General features: G+C 40.0%; 2 protein-coding genes across 5 annotated transcripts in view; both read right to left on the minus strand.

Moving 5' to 3' along the window:
• Positions 1-2139, minus strand: part of spire1b (spire-type actin nucleation factor 1b) — a 40332-nt gene extending 38193 nt beyond the window's left edge. For 2 of the 4 annotated variants that reach the window (XM_042424320.1, XM_042424319.1), the window contains exon 1: positions 1451-2138. In XM_042424320.1, the coding sequence (XP_042280254.1) occupies positions 1451-1799 (349 nt within the window). In that variant the 5' untranslated portion in view covers positions 1800-2138. Of the gene's footprint in view, positions 1-1450 lie in introns of all 4 variants that reach the window. The other 2 variants (XM_042424318.1, XM_042424321.1) reach the window with 2 other exon arrangements.
• Positions 2140-5747: 3608 nt separating this feature from the next.
• atp6v1c1a (ATPase H+ transporting V1 subunit C1a) lies at positions 5748-15767 on the minus strand. The gene is made up of 13 exons (XM_042425324.1): positions 15611-15767; positions 14938-15098; positions 14249-14316; positions 13177-13262; positions 12407-12501; positions 12080-12171; positions 10215-10313; positions 10008-10076; positions 9766-9858; positions 9377-9470; positions 8581-8678; positions 8273-8399; positions 5748-6449 (listed from the first exon to the last, which is right to left on the minus strand). The coding sequence occupies exons 2-13, from the start codon at positions 15067-15069 to the stop codon at positions 6351-6353; spliced, it is 1152 nt and encodes a 383-aa protein (XP_042281258.1). The 5' UTR covers positions 15070-15098; positions 15611-15767; the 3' UTR covers positions 5748-6350.
• Positions 15768-16423: the final 656 nt, after the last annotated feature.

Consider the following 16423-nt stretch of genomic DNA (forward strand, 5'->3'; position numbering starts at 1 on the left):
CATTGACTCAGCAGTGCTGTGCATGGTGTGTGTGTACATTATTGCTGAGTTAATAGCCTGTCCCTCAGGCCCTCAGGTACAGTCCATTATAGAGATAGATTGAGAGATAGGCATTTAGTCAGTCTGCTCTGCGCTCTGTTTTAGTGTGTGAACAAATGTGATTACAGGGGATGATGAACACGCCAGGCCTCGGTTTGACAATGTCAAATGTGTTTGGGTTAAGTGCATGTTATTGTTCACAGACACACCCATCGACTGTACCAACACACACATCACATGGCATGCAGTTTCATCTGGTTTGTTTTGACACTGGTTTGAATCCTTGTTAATACCTTATAACAAAAAAGATCTGTAGTAACTCAGATACTGGATAAATACCACAGACACACTGAAACTTTCCCATATGAGGCACAAATTACCATTAAGTCACTATAAAAGCATTAAGTAGCCCCACAGACACACTGCGAATGCCTAAAGGGATGTTTCCAGAATATTGCAGTGATTTTTCATTTGGCACACTTTGCTGCAGCACTGTCTCCTCTCATTTTCTTGGATTTTTTTTCTACTTGGCAATGAAAAAACTGTCAGACAGCAGAGCCCTATCTTCAATTTTATGGCATTTCATTAATTAATGCTATAATCAGCAGGAGCTCCCGTGTCACAGGTAGTTATGAACAGCTGAATCAGGCCCTAAAGATACAAGGAACGTGCGGAAGTGAAGTACAACTCAATGAGAATTTATCATAAAAATCCACTTGTCTGTGTTTTTCTATTCACGGACATCAGTCCACACCTTGATCTGATCAGTGCCCATTTCAGCTTGTTACCACATGCTTTAATCAGATGAATGAACACCTTGATCTGATATGAAGTGGCAAATAGGCTGAGAGGCTTTTAATAAAAGATGAAACCACATGATGCACATCCACGTGCCTTTAGTGATGAGGAAATAGTGCAAATTCAGTGAAAACACTATGAAAGGTCAGGAAAGTGAGGGCAGCAGCAGGGGGTCTCTGGTGGGGGGAGAAGAGATTCCTTTGTTTATCAGTGGTCAGGTCATGTGTAATGGAGACTTAAATATGACTGTAGTTTTCCTGCTGCAGATTACAGAGTAATTCTGAGATGCAAATTAAGCTCCTAATCAGGAAAAAGCTGTGGAAAGCCTCTGCATGTGAGCTGAAACATGTGTAGGCCTGTTTTATTTATAGTGATGTTATTGCACGGTGGTACCCCTATAATATTCCATTTATATAATTTGTGGACACTAAACACAAGTCTGAACATGTATCTGGTCTCCTATCATTTATTTTAGGTGTATGGACAATATGGTTTGTTTTGTTTTTTTCATAAGGACTATCACAACATCTCAACCCCATTATAAAATGCAAGTGATGGCCTGGCCTGGATCCAAGTAGCTGTGGGCACACTCATCCTTACATAATCTTTTTACCTTCACAGCCCTGGTGTTGCACCCTCACAGACCCGTCCTTTTGTATCCTAACATCCGCCGGTCCGGATATCCTTGTAGGAGCCGAGGCTGATGAAGCTCCGGCGGCGGCGGAGCTCCTCCTGCCCCGGTGTCCCTTCGCCAGCGTCCTGCAGCACTGGTAACACACCGCCCAAGCTTGCTCCTCGTTGATGGGCTGGCTATAAAGCCTAAGTATCTCCTCCAAAGACAGGTCCTCCGCTCCCGCGTCCTCCGTGGGATTCATGGTGCTGTGATGCCGCTGCTCATCCCGGTGAGTCGCTGCAGCAGCATCCGTCAGCCCTCCGTGGTCCCCGCACCGCTGCTCGGCCATCCTTTCATTATCTCAGCGCAGGAGGCCCGATGATGAGAACAGGTCCAGGCCGATATGTGAGAGGTAACCTGGAGGCATTGATGCTCAGCTCCTGCTCCCGGATCAGCAGACAGCAGCACACCGGAGGTTGTTTATCCGCCCGCCTAATGCCTCGTTCAGGTTTCGGTACCAGCAAACATAAGACAGTGTGATTGTAAGCCTGTACAGTGTGTGTGTGTGTGTGTGTGTGTGTTTCTGTGTGTGCGCGTGTGTGTGTGAGTGTCTGACATCACAACCCAGAAAGCCAAGCTCACGCCTTCATCACATGATCTCTCTCTCTCTCTCTCTCTCTCTCTCTCTCTCTCTCTCTCTCTCTCTCTCTCTCTCTCTCTCTCTCTCTCTATCCAGTGCTTTTTAACCCAACGTTAACTGAATGAGTTGAGAGTCATGATCAGCATCACCTCTGTGGATTTTCACTTTGCTCATGTTTGAAGTCACACAAATGTGGATGCAGCAAGAGCTTCATCAGCCATTCCTCTGCACCTCAAATGGCTCATTAGTTGTATTTTGTCTATTAAATTAGAGCTAGACTGATTTTAAAGAGTCATGTTAGCTCATTGCATATACACAGGCCTATATGTCTGCTGATAAGTAATAAGAAATAGTGCAGTACAAAAATTCCAAAGTTATTGTGGAAAAATGATGGAAAGGATCCTTATCAAAAATATTTGTTGTGGTTATGTTTTTAAAGGATATATTGTTATCAGGTTATATTCAATAGAAATTTATCAACCAGGATCTTTTATTTTATGTTATTCCTCCTTGATTTGATGTTATTTCTTGCTGTTTGTACACATATGCTTATGTGTCAAATAATTACTTTTAAATCAGATTTTTCATAGCTCTATGACACTGAGATGAAGTTATACCTTTATAATGACTATATTCATACTATAGTGTAAATACAGTGAATCCAATGTGCACGTTCTGTTTGCCGATGTCTTCATCTTATGTTGCATTAGTTCACAATAAATGAAACTGACTGACGTGGACTGACTGCAGTACAACCATGAATTTATTTTGAATAAAAGCATTAATATCTAGAACACAGCAATAATGAAACTGAGGAACCGTCTCAGTTTGTGTCTTCAGGCAGCAGCAGCAGAGTGTTTTTTTGAACCAGTTGAAGGTACGTCTGATTCCACTCCTCTTCTTCCTTTTGGTCTCACCCTGGCCTATGGTCGGGTCATCCTGCTCTACAGTGATGACAGGAGCTTCATTAGGTGGGCTGAGAAGAGTTGAGCTGAAACCACAGCAGTCTGGTTCCCTGTCAAATTTTCACCACAGCAGAATCTGGTACTGTGTTTGTCTCTTTGTTCAAATTTTTACCGTCCAGGACTGATGTTGTGAGTGGAGCTTCAGCTGGAGGCAAAAGAGGGAGTGGAGGAGAAACCACAGCAGAATCTGATACTGTATTTGTCTCTTTGTTCAAATTTTTACTGTCCAGGACTGATGCTGTGAGTGGAGCTTCAGCTGGAGGCAAAAGAGGGAGTGGAGGAGAAACCACAGCAGAATCTGGTACTGTATTTGGCTCTTTGTTCAAATTCTCACCATCCAGGACTGAAGCAACTGGAGGTTCAGCTGGGGGCATCACAGGAGGTGGAGGAGCTGAGACAGCAGCAGAGTGTCTGTCAGTCTGAGGCTGGAACCGCACACAGATTTCTGTCTGTTCAGCACTTCTGCTGCAAAGCAGTTCAGCCTCTTCACCAGGACATCTTCAGTGTAACCCTATTTAACCTTTTCCCGGATAGACAGGACCACAATATCTCTGATGGAGAGGGAGAAAGTGATCTGATGCAGCATCTTGTACAGAGTGGTGGAGACCCAGTTCACAACAGCCTGTGTTACTCCAACAGCCATTTTGCTGAGCTGCTGGGACAGTATGTTGAAGGGAGTGTTTGGCGGAGGCAACAAGAAGGCCTGCACCACTTTTGGGACCACCTCCATCACCACCTCCTGTGGGCCAAGCAGTTTGGAGCCGGGGGCTTCCTGCTGCTGCTCCATCAGTTCATCCAGTTTGAGGAGAGGCTTGACATCAGCATCGACATCCTCCAGTTCAAACTCCCAGAGCCTTTAAACAGAAAGAAAACACAAGCTTCATCTTTACTCTACCTCTCCACCTTATTAGAGACAGATTGGTGTGACATGAGTAGAGTTAAGGTCATGTGTTGTGCTGGACTGTGTGTGTGTGTGTGTGTGTGTGTGTGTGTGTGTGTGTGTGTGTGTGTGTGTGTGTGTGTGTCAGTAACTCACTTCACTCTCACTGTGCTTCACCAGCAAGTCACTCATGTCCTCAGCAGACACAGCAGATGTTTTCTCTGAACAGTTCAGCTGCCAGTGCAATCTGAAGAACATACAAGAGATCACGGCTTTATGCTGGAGTGCAAGACACAATTTATGAGATATTACTTGGTATTTGATATTAGTGTATACTTACCACTATAGTGGGTCTTACCTGGGACTTATAAGAGCCCATGTACCAGATGAAACACCTGTGAAGGAAATAAGATAATGTTGCTGATTAATAATATAATGGATTACATTTATATAGCGCACTTCACAATAAAGAGGGGAAACACACTTCTAACACCACCATGTGTAGCACCCACCTGGGTTAGTTTGTTATTCAGAGTTTTAACTACATCTGAAAATGTTTGGAGTCTAAGTCCAGTAAGAAACTCTCACATACCCTGATGGGTCTGTAGATGCCTCCACTTCTTCAATAAACTCCTTATATAATTTTGTTTATGTATATCTCAATACAGAGCAGGATTTACCTTCAAAGCAACAATAATTTTACAATGATTTTACATTCAACGACAGACTTGAGAGCACTCACATACAGTTGATCCTCACACAAAGAGTGTGTGAAGACTGCAGAGAGAATCTGTATTAAATGATCCATTAAATGATCACAACAGGATTTATATCCACAGACCGGTTGTTTCCTTCAACACAGAAACATACAGTTGGTGGATTTACTAAATATTGGCAGAAAATATAATAGCTCACAGTGAAACTTTTCACTGACATCTGATTTTTTTTTTTTTTTTTGCAGGAAGTCTCGCTGACCTCATCTGATGACCTAAGAACAAATGATTCATTTGACATATAACAAACACAACAATTACAGCAGTCACAGTCAGGTATCATTAATACTAAGAAGACAGGGACACTGATGCTGCTTGCTGTATGCTGCCACCTGCTGGATAACCTACTTTGTATTTCTACTCCATCCAGTATATTCTTTAACTGCAATAGTTTCTTACTTTTCAAAATCTGATTTTACACACAAAACATATCATCAGTTTGTAAAATATGATGCACTGCTGGAGATTAAACTTCCCAGTAGTACATGAAGTAGTTAAAAGTAGCTCTACCTCATCCAGCTATAGCATTAAAGGACTGCTTATATGTTCATACATCAATAATAATATTTCAACAATATGATAATATAGCACTGACATAATGAGTACTTCTCCTTTTGGTGCTTTAAGTCCAACAAAACACCTCCAACACACACTCAACTGTAAAACATCCTCATATATCATGCAATGGTTTCATCCAAAGTCTGTTTATTGACTTGGTATCTCCAGCTTTCTTCCATGTTGAAATGGAAATATTTATCTTCCTGCTTTGTGGATTCCAGATGATTTCTGCTTTAACAGGAAGTTTCCTCGAAATTGCCCGTGGCTCTGCAGATGATCACGAGTCATCACAAGGCTTTACAGAGAATCTCTCTCTTTTATTACACACACAGACACTTCCTCCACATCTCATTTTCGTTTCTCTCACATGCACATCACCATATGGTGTTCACATGTCACATTCATAAAGTCTCCTGAATTCTGTTCAGTCAAAAGGAAATCATATTTTGGGAATATGTATTAATGAATTCACTAATTCACACATATTTCATATTATTTATTCATCAATCATATTTATTCAATCAATGGCTTACACAATACTCAGATATAGATCTCTTTTGACAGCAAATATACACGAGACAACAACACACACTCATATTTCATTTTTGTTACACAACGTCTGCAAGGGTGACCCACAATCTCAGAAACACAGACCAGATCTGGGTGCAATGATGAAATTGCCCGCATGTAAACACAAATCTCTGAACATCGATACAGAAGATGTAGCTATCAATACACACAAGCACATGACACAGTAAATATACAACTCTCCAGTATGATTTCTTTATTCATTTCACATCAAAAAAAGCTAATTATCAGTGTGGCTTGTGAAGAAAAATAAACTGTAAACAAAAACAATTTTTAAAAAGTCTTTTTTTGTCCCTTGGTTGTAAAAGTGGTAGAAGTTTGTTGATGAGCTTTTTTCACCACAAGGAATGAACATGCAGTGTTATCATTCAAGCAGAGAGGAAAGGCGACAGTGAGGTGACAGACAAAGGGGACAGGAAGGGTGAGGGGAAGGGGTGGGTACCAGGAAGAGCATAACTTAATCAACACTCAATGTTAAGACAAAATGAGGAACGTGTTAAACTTTGAAGTCTAACAGGTTGCAGTCGATCTTGTAGTAGACGTAAGGATAATACTCCTGCTGGCTCAGATTCAAGCCTGGAATGTCCATCGCTGACTGAAAAAAACCCAAAACATATGTGTAAGCAGCAGTTTGAATGTATGTGGCTTTATCTGTAATCAGCTTCTACATAAAAGGCTAAATGAAATATCACTAATGTTATGTAATGTCAAACGGCTGTAATATAGTGGGGCATCGAGGGACTGACCACTGACAAATAAAGAAAACATTATCTATTGTGGTGCAGATAAGCTTTAGTGCACCCAATTCTAAATAATTACTTAATATTACAGCTTGTTTGGAAGTAATAACAAAATGAACAGGGGTAGTTGGGATAACATGAACAGATAGCATGATAGCATGGACCCCTGTGGCTCCCCAGACCCCCTGAGGGTTGATGGGGTTCCAGGGGGTCCCCAGAAAAATGGGGAATATTTTAATTTCACTATTATTTCATTGACTAGAAGTTATTCCAATGAGAGAATGTATAAGAATGACTATTCTGTTCATAGGTTTCACACTCTTCACTGTTAGTCTGTCAATCTACAGTACAGACAGTTATGGAATAACTCTTATCAGCTGATCCCTGAGACTACATCTTATCGAATATGGGTCCACGGCCTGATGTGTATCAATCTGGGGGTCGATGACACTAAAAAGGTTGAGAACCACTGACCTATAATGTCGAATTAACTCTGAGAAAAACACATCTGAATTTAATGCTTTGAAAAGATGCCTCTGTAAGTCTCATGTATCCCCACATTAAACTTTAAACTTTAGAATCGACATTTCTAAAAAATATTTTTTTATTTTAGCAAAGCTCCTTTTCAGGATAAGTTAATATATATATTATAACATTTATTATTTACACAACATTGCTTCAAGGCTGAGGTATTAATCAGTGCAGTTTTATTCCTTTCTTTCTAGAAAGGCACTATATAAATGCAGTCTATTCATTTTACCTCAGTAAGAATGCTATAGCCAGCTTTGGCCATGAGGGGGAGCACTTAATATTCTTTTATTCTCACAGTGATCGAGGAGAAGATGGCAGCAGTAGAGACTCTGTCCATGTGTCCCAAATCCATACTACTGTGCAATCAAATTCTATACAGTATGTACGACACACTAATCATCATGGTATACTGTTTAATTAGTGCAAAAAAAAAGAATCAAAATACTTCACCATTTTATACTAACAGGTGTGATGTCAGACATCAATCAAACTGAGACTTTGGAATGTCAATTAAACTTCACAAGGAGAAAAAAAGTATTTCTTAAGATTTAATACTTTTTTCACTTTGTTTTCTGAGCTCTTTCTGGAGCTGTCTCACCACCGCACATCATTTATAGTAATTTTCTTCCTCTATGAGCAGCTCTTCCATTTCCTTTGTGTATTGCATTGTGGGAGAGTAGGGTTTATCAACAGCACACTCAAAAGCTGACCATATTTAGTATGTATACTGCCTAGTCTGAATATACTTTTTAGTCACTTTTTCAGTGTGAACACACTACATACTCATATCCTGCTTGGAATCTGTGTGTAGTTTGGATCTGGGACACGCTGCATGCTCCGTTATTGAAATGAGTAGTTCATTTCTTCTTTTGCAATGAACCAAAATATAAATATTTACATCTGAAACTGGAAACATTTTTATTTAAATGTTGCAAAATCCAAAACACATATTAATGCAAGGTATTGCATTTTTTATCATTTCAGTCTTTATTAAATACTTACTGATTTTATATCATAACCTCTGCCATGCTAACATTTGAATGGTAGCACATGCCTATATTGCATGAAGATGTGCAGTATTTTTCTTGATGTAATGACCTTGTAGTAAATAGTAAGAACCATAACACAACATTATTGAAGCACTCACGTCAATAATAGCGGCTGCGCTGCTGTCCAGATGTTTATACAGATCATTGAGCACCTCCCTCAGCTTCTTCATGTTCTTCTTGGTTGGCTGCAGCAGCATGGCCTGAAAGTTCACTGGCAACCCGTATCTGGAGGGACACCACATTACACACAGTTACACCACAAAGGAGCAACAAAGTGTTAACATTTTAATCATGCTTTAAACTGCTGTCATTGAAGTGGAAGCAAGCAGTGTCAAGTGATGATGCTTCAGCTTTTATACGGGTGTATGCACAGGTGCTATTAGGACCGACCGTCTGATCACAGTACCTTAAAACAGATTCCACAAAGACCCTCAGTGCTTTGATGTGGATCCACGCGATGAAGGCTTCACTGAAGTTCACTTTCAGCCATCGAACGAGTGGGCCCTGCAGTGAGGAAATACAGCTTCGGCTTATGAAGGCTATTACTTCATGGAAACTATCTGTTTTAAATGTGACAGTCTAAAGAGTCTTGGCCAGACAGAAGGAGAATTTTAATTAGTGCCACAAAAATGATAAACAAATATTTTTACTGCAGTGGATTTTTGTGAAGTCAGCATTTTCAGACTACTGTTGGCTGCGTAGCACCAATGTTTCCAACTGCTTCAGGATCTGTAATTAGGTTTTTTTTCTGACAAAAGCAAACACTCCGTTTTTCTTTTTTTCCTTGAACACACAGTGGAAAAAAATCATCCAGTCACTGGCTCCCAAAAAAGGTACAGGGGTTGAGTTCATATGTAATAAGAACATAAGAAAGATATGACTGAAGAACAGCAAAATTCAAATTATAAAGATGATTTGCCCCCCTTAATTTTATTTTTCTTTTGCTGATGTACCTATCATTACCCCTAAAACATTACTGATATTATCTAATCTAAAGGTTTCAGTAACTGTAAGTTTATTTTCATAATATACTAACAATGAATCCAATGGCTGTGAGGAGCACATACAGTATGGAATAATGTTATGTATGCATGATTTGTACAGTCAAAAAGATTTACTACATCACCCAAGATCAGTGTAAATAAACAAACCCAGTTACTACATTCATAAACATTACTGGTGTAAAATGGATGACCACTTACAAATTGCTTCTTCTTATCTGTAGAGAGCCGTGTCATCTCCTCTTTGTCTGCCTTCATCTCCTCCTCATTGTACTGGAAGTCTCTCACTGTGAACCTAGAAATGAGATGGAGAGAGGAAGAAATGAGTTTCATTTGATCATGAATATTTATGTTGGTATAAAGATACTAGCTTAGATTCTTCACATATTAAAAAAGTGTTGTGTGAATAAATGCCATTGTTTTCCACAGCCTATGATATACACCACTGCTGTTTCTGTAAATATATTTAGCCAAAGCTATTTATATTTACCCAGCAGTCTGGCTTCTTTTGACAATTATCACACCTCTTTTTTTGTCCTATGTGATGACAGAGTGAGTGTTTGCTCACCACGCAGTTTAACAACTCTTACTTGTTCTCTCTGGCTTTGTGTTTGAAGTCATCGATGGCTTTCCTAAACAGAGTGACACTGAACAGTCCACTGTCATTGTCCTCAAATAGCAGACTGGAAGAAAAGAGAGATACTTGTTATATTGCTGTAATAATGTTGATTAACTGTAAATTAAGACTTTAGTGTAGTGGACACATACTATAAATACTGGTGTCTCTCTGACATCTATTTCATCCAACTTGTGTTTGAATGACATCACTTACTTTGTGGACCTCGGCACCACCATCTCAGCAAGTGTTTCATATGTTTTCTGCCAGTCAGTGTATGATGTCCTGGAAGTACAACAGAGCAGGACATCATTTGTTGGCATCTCATTTATTTCATGCAACCACGTGTTTCTTTCTTATTAAATCCTTTGCATGAAAACATGTTTGCCAAACTTGCAATCCTGACTCGATAGTAACACTCACTTTGGTACAACAGCCAGCAGAGTGACAAGGTACTCAGAGTCCAACACAAAGTCATCCTTCTTGACGATGTCAGCCAGGCTCCTGGTCAGCAGGCTCCCCCTGGTGGCAGACAGCAGTGTTACAACAACAAGGACGTGACTGAAAAGGTGGCCAGTGTTGACAAAGCATTTCAGAGTTGCAATAACTTTTTAGAGCATGCTGACACAGTCACGCAAGCACAGTCGGTGATCCTTGAAGCTTGACCGATATATAAGAACGGGCCAAGTAGAAAAAATACACCACTGATGTTTCTGATACACGGAGCTAACTTAAAATCTCTTTTAAAATGTTTAAATAAATATAACAAGAGCAGGTTTGTTTAACAAACACATTTTGGTATGATAGTATAAATGCAAAAGTATAGTTGCTGGTCATTTTGAGGAGTTACAAGTTAGATACTGAGCTGAAATGCTCTTTGATAGGGCTGGGAAAGACTCATTTTGCTCTTTGTGACTTTGGTTTCCAAACTATTCCTGGTGTTTACTCTACACCCTACATTACTTTTTTTAGCCATGCTAGCAGTGTGGCTCTAGTGCTGGCAATGTTGCTCGGTCCACCACTTTGGCCCAGACTGAAATAGCTCTATTAGATGGATTGCCATGAAATTTGGTACAGACATTAAAGTTCCTCAGAGGATGAAATATAATGACTTGGTGATCCCCTGACCTTTCCTCTAGTGTCACCAGCAGATTGAAATTTTTGGCTTTTAGTTAAATATCTTCAAATACTGGAGGGATTGCCATGAAATTTGATACAGGTATCCATGCTGCTCAAGGGAAATCCTTATGACTTTTGTGATCCCCTGACTTTTCCTCTTGTGCTAACAGCAGGTCAAAGTTTCCATTTATTCTATGAAACATCTACTTGATGGATTGGCATACAGACAATCATGGTTCTCAGACAATGAATACTTATGATTTTAGTGATCCTCTGACTTCTTCTGGCACAACTAATACTTTGGTTTATGACCAAATACCTGCAAAACTAATGACATTTCCATCAGCCTCAGCTGTACTTTGTGTTTAGTGCTAATTAGCAAATGTTAGCATGCTTACACATTAAAGTAAGATGGTGAACATGGTAAACGTTATACCTACAGATCAGTATGTTAGCATGATCACTGTGAGCATGTTAGCCTCTCAGATCCGCAAGTATGGCTTTAGATTCTTACTCTTGTTGAAAAACTCAGACATGAGGAAAAACATGGTAAAATCAATGGGCCCTATCTTACGCCCGGTGCAAAGCGGCGCCAAGCGCAGCGCAAGTGTCTTTGTTAGTTTAAGACCGACACAGTTGTCATTTTCCCGTCCAGCACCCACGTTGTTTAAATAGCAAATGCACTTGCGTCCATCAGTTTCTAGCTGCTGCCTGCAGCAGGATCAGCACCTTGGAGAGCTGATCAAGTCCTGATAACTGTGTTGATGATTCTTTACATTATTAAAATGAATGATTTTATTTTTGAACAATATTTAACAAATATTCTTTAACTTTTGAGATTACAGTGATCAGGTTTCCATACTTTCAACAATTAAAACCCCGCTGATTTGACCTGTTACTCCATGACTGAACAAAACAATTTTAAAGAAGCCAAAACTGTAATTATAATAATAATAAAATACATTCAACATTGCATGTTACGCCGAAAACACACTCATGATTAATCAGGAGACCATGGACAACCCTTTTGAACCATGCGCCTGAAACATTGACCATTTTTCCACCGTTAAAATAGCAAAAGTGGATTTGAACACACCCTAAATGCACCTGCGCCATGTACTTCAGATCATTAAAATAGGGCCCAATGTTTGTATACACTGATTACTTACGCATTCTTCCTTTCTAAGTTCTGCAGGTTTCCCTTCAGGTTGTTATAAGCTGATGCTCTGGTCTTCAAATCATTGTCAATCTGGGTTACTTGCTGTAAAAGACAAAAAGCATGACTAAAATGATTAAACGCCATTGTGGCACACCTACCCAAAGCACCTTATTCTAACATAAGTACACAAAGGCATAACAGGAAGAGTTCCATTACATCTTAGGCTACGAAAATAAAGAATATAGATATGAATGTCTGTACATATGCTGTATGTACAAACATAAATTTTTATTTCACCATTTGCAATATTTTTTCTAATCAAAATGGATAGACGTACCTTTGAGATGATTTCAGAGATGTTTTTCAGTGACTGTTTGATGGGGTATTTTGCCATGTCCCATTGAAATCTTGTGATGTAGGTAACAAGATCAACTGTAAAAATACAACAAAAGATTTGTCAGGCTATTATCTGCTCATTATCAGATTATAGTAAGCTAAAAATGGGCTAAATTTGAATTTTCATTACAGTGATTTAAGATACAACTAAAAAGGTCAGTTCACCCAAATTACAAAAACATATGTACCCAGTCATGCAAATAGATTCATTTTTATTTGCCTTGATTTTAATACATCCTCCTCAGAAATCTTTCCCATTACCCAAATACAATAGAGGTGAATGAAATGTAGTTTGTGCTGTTCAAAGCATTAAAAAATGACAATTAAAAAATAAAATTCGATTCACCTCCATTATATTGGGGTGGAGGCAGAAATCTCAGAGATGGATATCTCAAATGAAACCAAAACTGCATGGTTAGATATCACAAGAGAACCATAAGAAAATATGTTTTTTTGTCATATGGATGATCTGAATGACAAAGGATTATTTATTATCATAATGGGGTTTTTTTTTCTGTTAAGATAATAGGAAATAGAACAACATCAGTGTAGCTGAAGTTGCATTTTTATAGGTAAGATACCTTATGAAAGACATGACAAATTATCAAAATATTATAACTGTCCAGTTGAACTCGCGTTGCGGTATCCCGCTTGATAATCACCAGATTTTTGGTATTAAAATAATCGTCAGAGTTGTAACCATCACTGTACCTCCATTGGCCAGCAGGTTCTCTTGTACTTTGTCTCGACTGTCTTCCAGCACGTCGGCCATGTACTGAGCCACCTTCTTCACCACACTGTGAACAGCCAGGAGACATCAAAACACATCATGCCACACAAACTGCATGCACACAGCTAGTGTAAACCCCACATTCGCCCTACATAGTGTCACACGACCTCATCCCCCAAATCTAGCACAACCATACGCACACATCAAACACTTTCACATATTCCTGCTGAGGTAATGTTCTGACAAGGCAATTTATAACACAGCAGACATTCAGAGTTCAAGATTTTTAAGCACACTGTTCAACATCACATCAAAGCAGCAGTGAAGCCAAGAAAGGACTGAGAGCCAAGTCACATTTCATACCTAAAAACTAAAAAAAGAAAGCAAATTTGCCACTTAAGTTTAATTTTAACTACCTGTAGTGCATTTTTTTTCATATTATGACCAATGACAACAATCAAAGCTTAAATAACAACAATAAATGCATTTATGGTTGCTATTGGGTATTCTTTTTTCATTTATGCTGAACGGAAACTTCAAATAGGAACTAGATTAAAGCCAGGCTGTAGTCAAACAAGTGAAACCGTGTTGTAAGGTTGGTCTTTCTCACAGTCTTGGAAATATCCACAGAGGAAGCAAAGCAGGGCTAAGACAGTAATGACTATGTGTGAGTTTTGGATGTCAATATTTCCAAAAGACTATAAATGACACTCAAACATACTCGCGGCACATAAGTCATCGGGTATAAATATGACTAAAGAAAGAGCTGTTGGTGTGTCACCCAACTGTAAATTGCCAAGTTTAGACTGCAAGGCTCGCTAGCCTCGGGGCCCTGTGAAATTCCTCATCGTTACAAGGTAAGGGAAGGGATTAGGGAATGGTACACCGGCTACATCAGAGAGTCAGGAACGCTGCACAGGTTGAGAGGAGATTTTTCATGCCCTTTAAGACACAGGCTGCATTCAACATGATTATGAGAGCCCTAAAAAACAGTTTCATCAGAATGACAATATTCAGTCCAGGCTGAACATTGCCAACACTGCAGTAGCATACCTTTCAACAAAGGAGTCTAATTTGGCCAGTTCATCCGACAGCCCGACCAAGACATCAAGTGTCCCCACCTGTTTTTGGACACAAAAGCAGAAAATAAAACATCAGCACATTATGACTTTTGAGTCATCAGTCCTGAGATTTGGGTCGTTTTTTAAGTGGGGGTCAGCGGGGTTATGTTTAAACAGTGACATCTGGGGTTCAATCAGCCTACAGTGACATCCAGGGGGCCCTATGTGCTTAGGACGGCGCCTCTTTGTCCAAAGCCGCTCATGCATTGCTAACAGTTCCAGGAGAACACTGCAGCCTCGTGTGGCAGCAAGGTCAGCAGGGTTACTTCACCTTCAGCGTGGAGAGGACCCGAATCAGACGAGCTGAGCTGCTCTGCGGATGAAAACTTCACCACACCAACACCTCAACATGCAGACAACGGATCTGTTTAAAGACTGCTCCCCATACACACAGTCAGCTTACTCTTGACAGTGGATACATAAGGTGAGTTCATTTGATTGTGAACATCTGGATTTTTTTTCTTTTTAGAGAATTAATTATGATTTGTGCAAGAAAGAAAATCATGTCCACAAAAACTACTTGAGTGTTAAGGCCATTGGTTCTATATTATCACAAATTAATGGCTGTGTACTTCAGTATGTGAGAAAAGTATGAACTCATGAAAAGCAGGGTAGCCTAACCTTGAGGTCTGGGATGTTGAACTTGTGGTTGGTGGAGAGGTTGTTGGTACGTGTAGTTGCTGCCATCATTTTGTCCCATGTTTGCTGGCAGGTCTTCTCTCCCGGAGCAGAGATGAGCCAAAACTCTGTCATGGTTACAGTACTGGTGCAGCTAGAGAGAACTGAGAGGGGAAACTGTATTTAGACTAGTGTGTATTGTATTATAATTCATTCCAACAGATAATACAACAATGAGTATGTCCCAGATATGCTCCCACTGTGTCTCTCTCTTTATCACTAACACTAGTTTGGCAACGTTACAGGTATAGTATTGTGTTGTGTACATCTATCTCCTGAATTACAAAATAGTGTGGCTGAATGTAAAGCTGCTCTTCCTGGCACTGTTTACCACTCAACAAGCTGATGAAATGATGCTACAGTAGCAACAGAGGCTCATTTAGTGTCCAAGTCCATTTCAGGCTGACAGCCAGCACTACATATGTTTATTCCCTGGTAACTTACGTTAGGAAGCCATAAACAATGATTAAACAATACTTTGTGTAAAACGAAGCTATCAAAAAAAGATGGTTAAGGTCAAGCAACATCCAGCAGGGATTAGCTACCGTTAGCCACTTAGCTTTGCTCACAACAACAACAGTGGTAGTTAGCGGTATGACTTAACAACTTTACTCACCTGTGTATTAAAAACTGTGGCCGTTAGCAGTGCAAATATAGCTGTTTATAGCGTTCCTATGGCTTGATAATTTTCATTGTTGCCATTGAATACAGTTCGTGAGGTCTCCTGACAGCAGCATCAGAGTCAGCTGATCTGCTAGAGGAACCGGAAGGCCTCTCACACACTCTGCTCAGTGAGGAAACTCACAGCGCCCACAGCTGGTGGACAGGGGGCACTACAGGAGAAGTGACCTCAAAAATATGTTCATTTCAGTACTTTACTTTCCCAGTGGGGAAAATCCAGCTTGAAGCAGAGCAAGTTGAGCATGTGAGTCTGATCCTTGTGGTGGGTCATCAATACTCAAGTTCAAGGACACTTGCCAACATAAACCTTCAGATAAAGGTCTCGACAGCGAGGCCACTCTCTGAAGCAACAACAGCAAGATTGCAGTGCATAGCTCAGTAAAGGTCTTCATTGTGTGGAATGGGTTTGACATTTTCATGCCACAGCCAATTTCACAGAAACTAATTTAGTTGATGCAACATTTTTTTTTCCATCTTATTATGCAGTTTTACCAAATTTCCTGAATTATACGATACGATAAGACCTCGACCCCAGACTTGAGCGCAAGTCAACATTCCAAGTGCATTACTACCTTATTAGAGAGGGAGAGTCTCGGATGCCAAGTCAGCAGCATTTGAGTCTTTAGAGTTACTAAATTTGGAAAAGCCGGGTCAGGTTTCCTGACTTTGGGTGTCTCCTGTACAGATTCTGAGGAAAACGCCCCCAAAGGGACATGTTTATAGTTCAGTGGGTCTGGGGTTCATTGTT

The sequence above is a fragment of the Thunnus maccoyii genome, chromosome 10 (assembly GCF_910596095.1).
Source record: "Thunnus maccoyii chromosome 10, fThuMac1.1, whole genome shotgun sequence".
NCBI classification, from domain to species: domain Eukaryota; kingdom Metazoa; phylum Chordata; class Actinopteri; order Scombriformes; family Scombridae; genus Thunnus; species Thunnus maccoyii.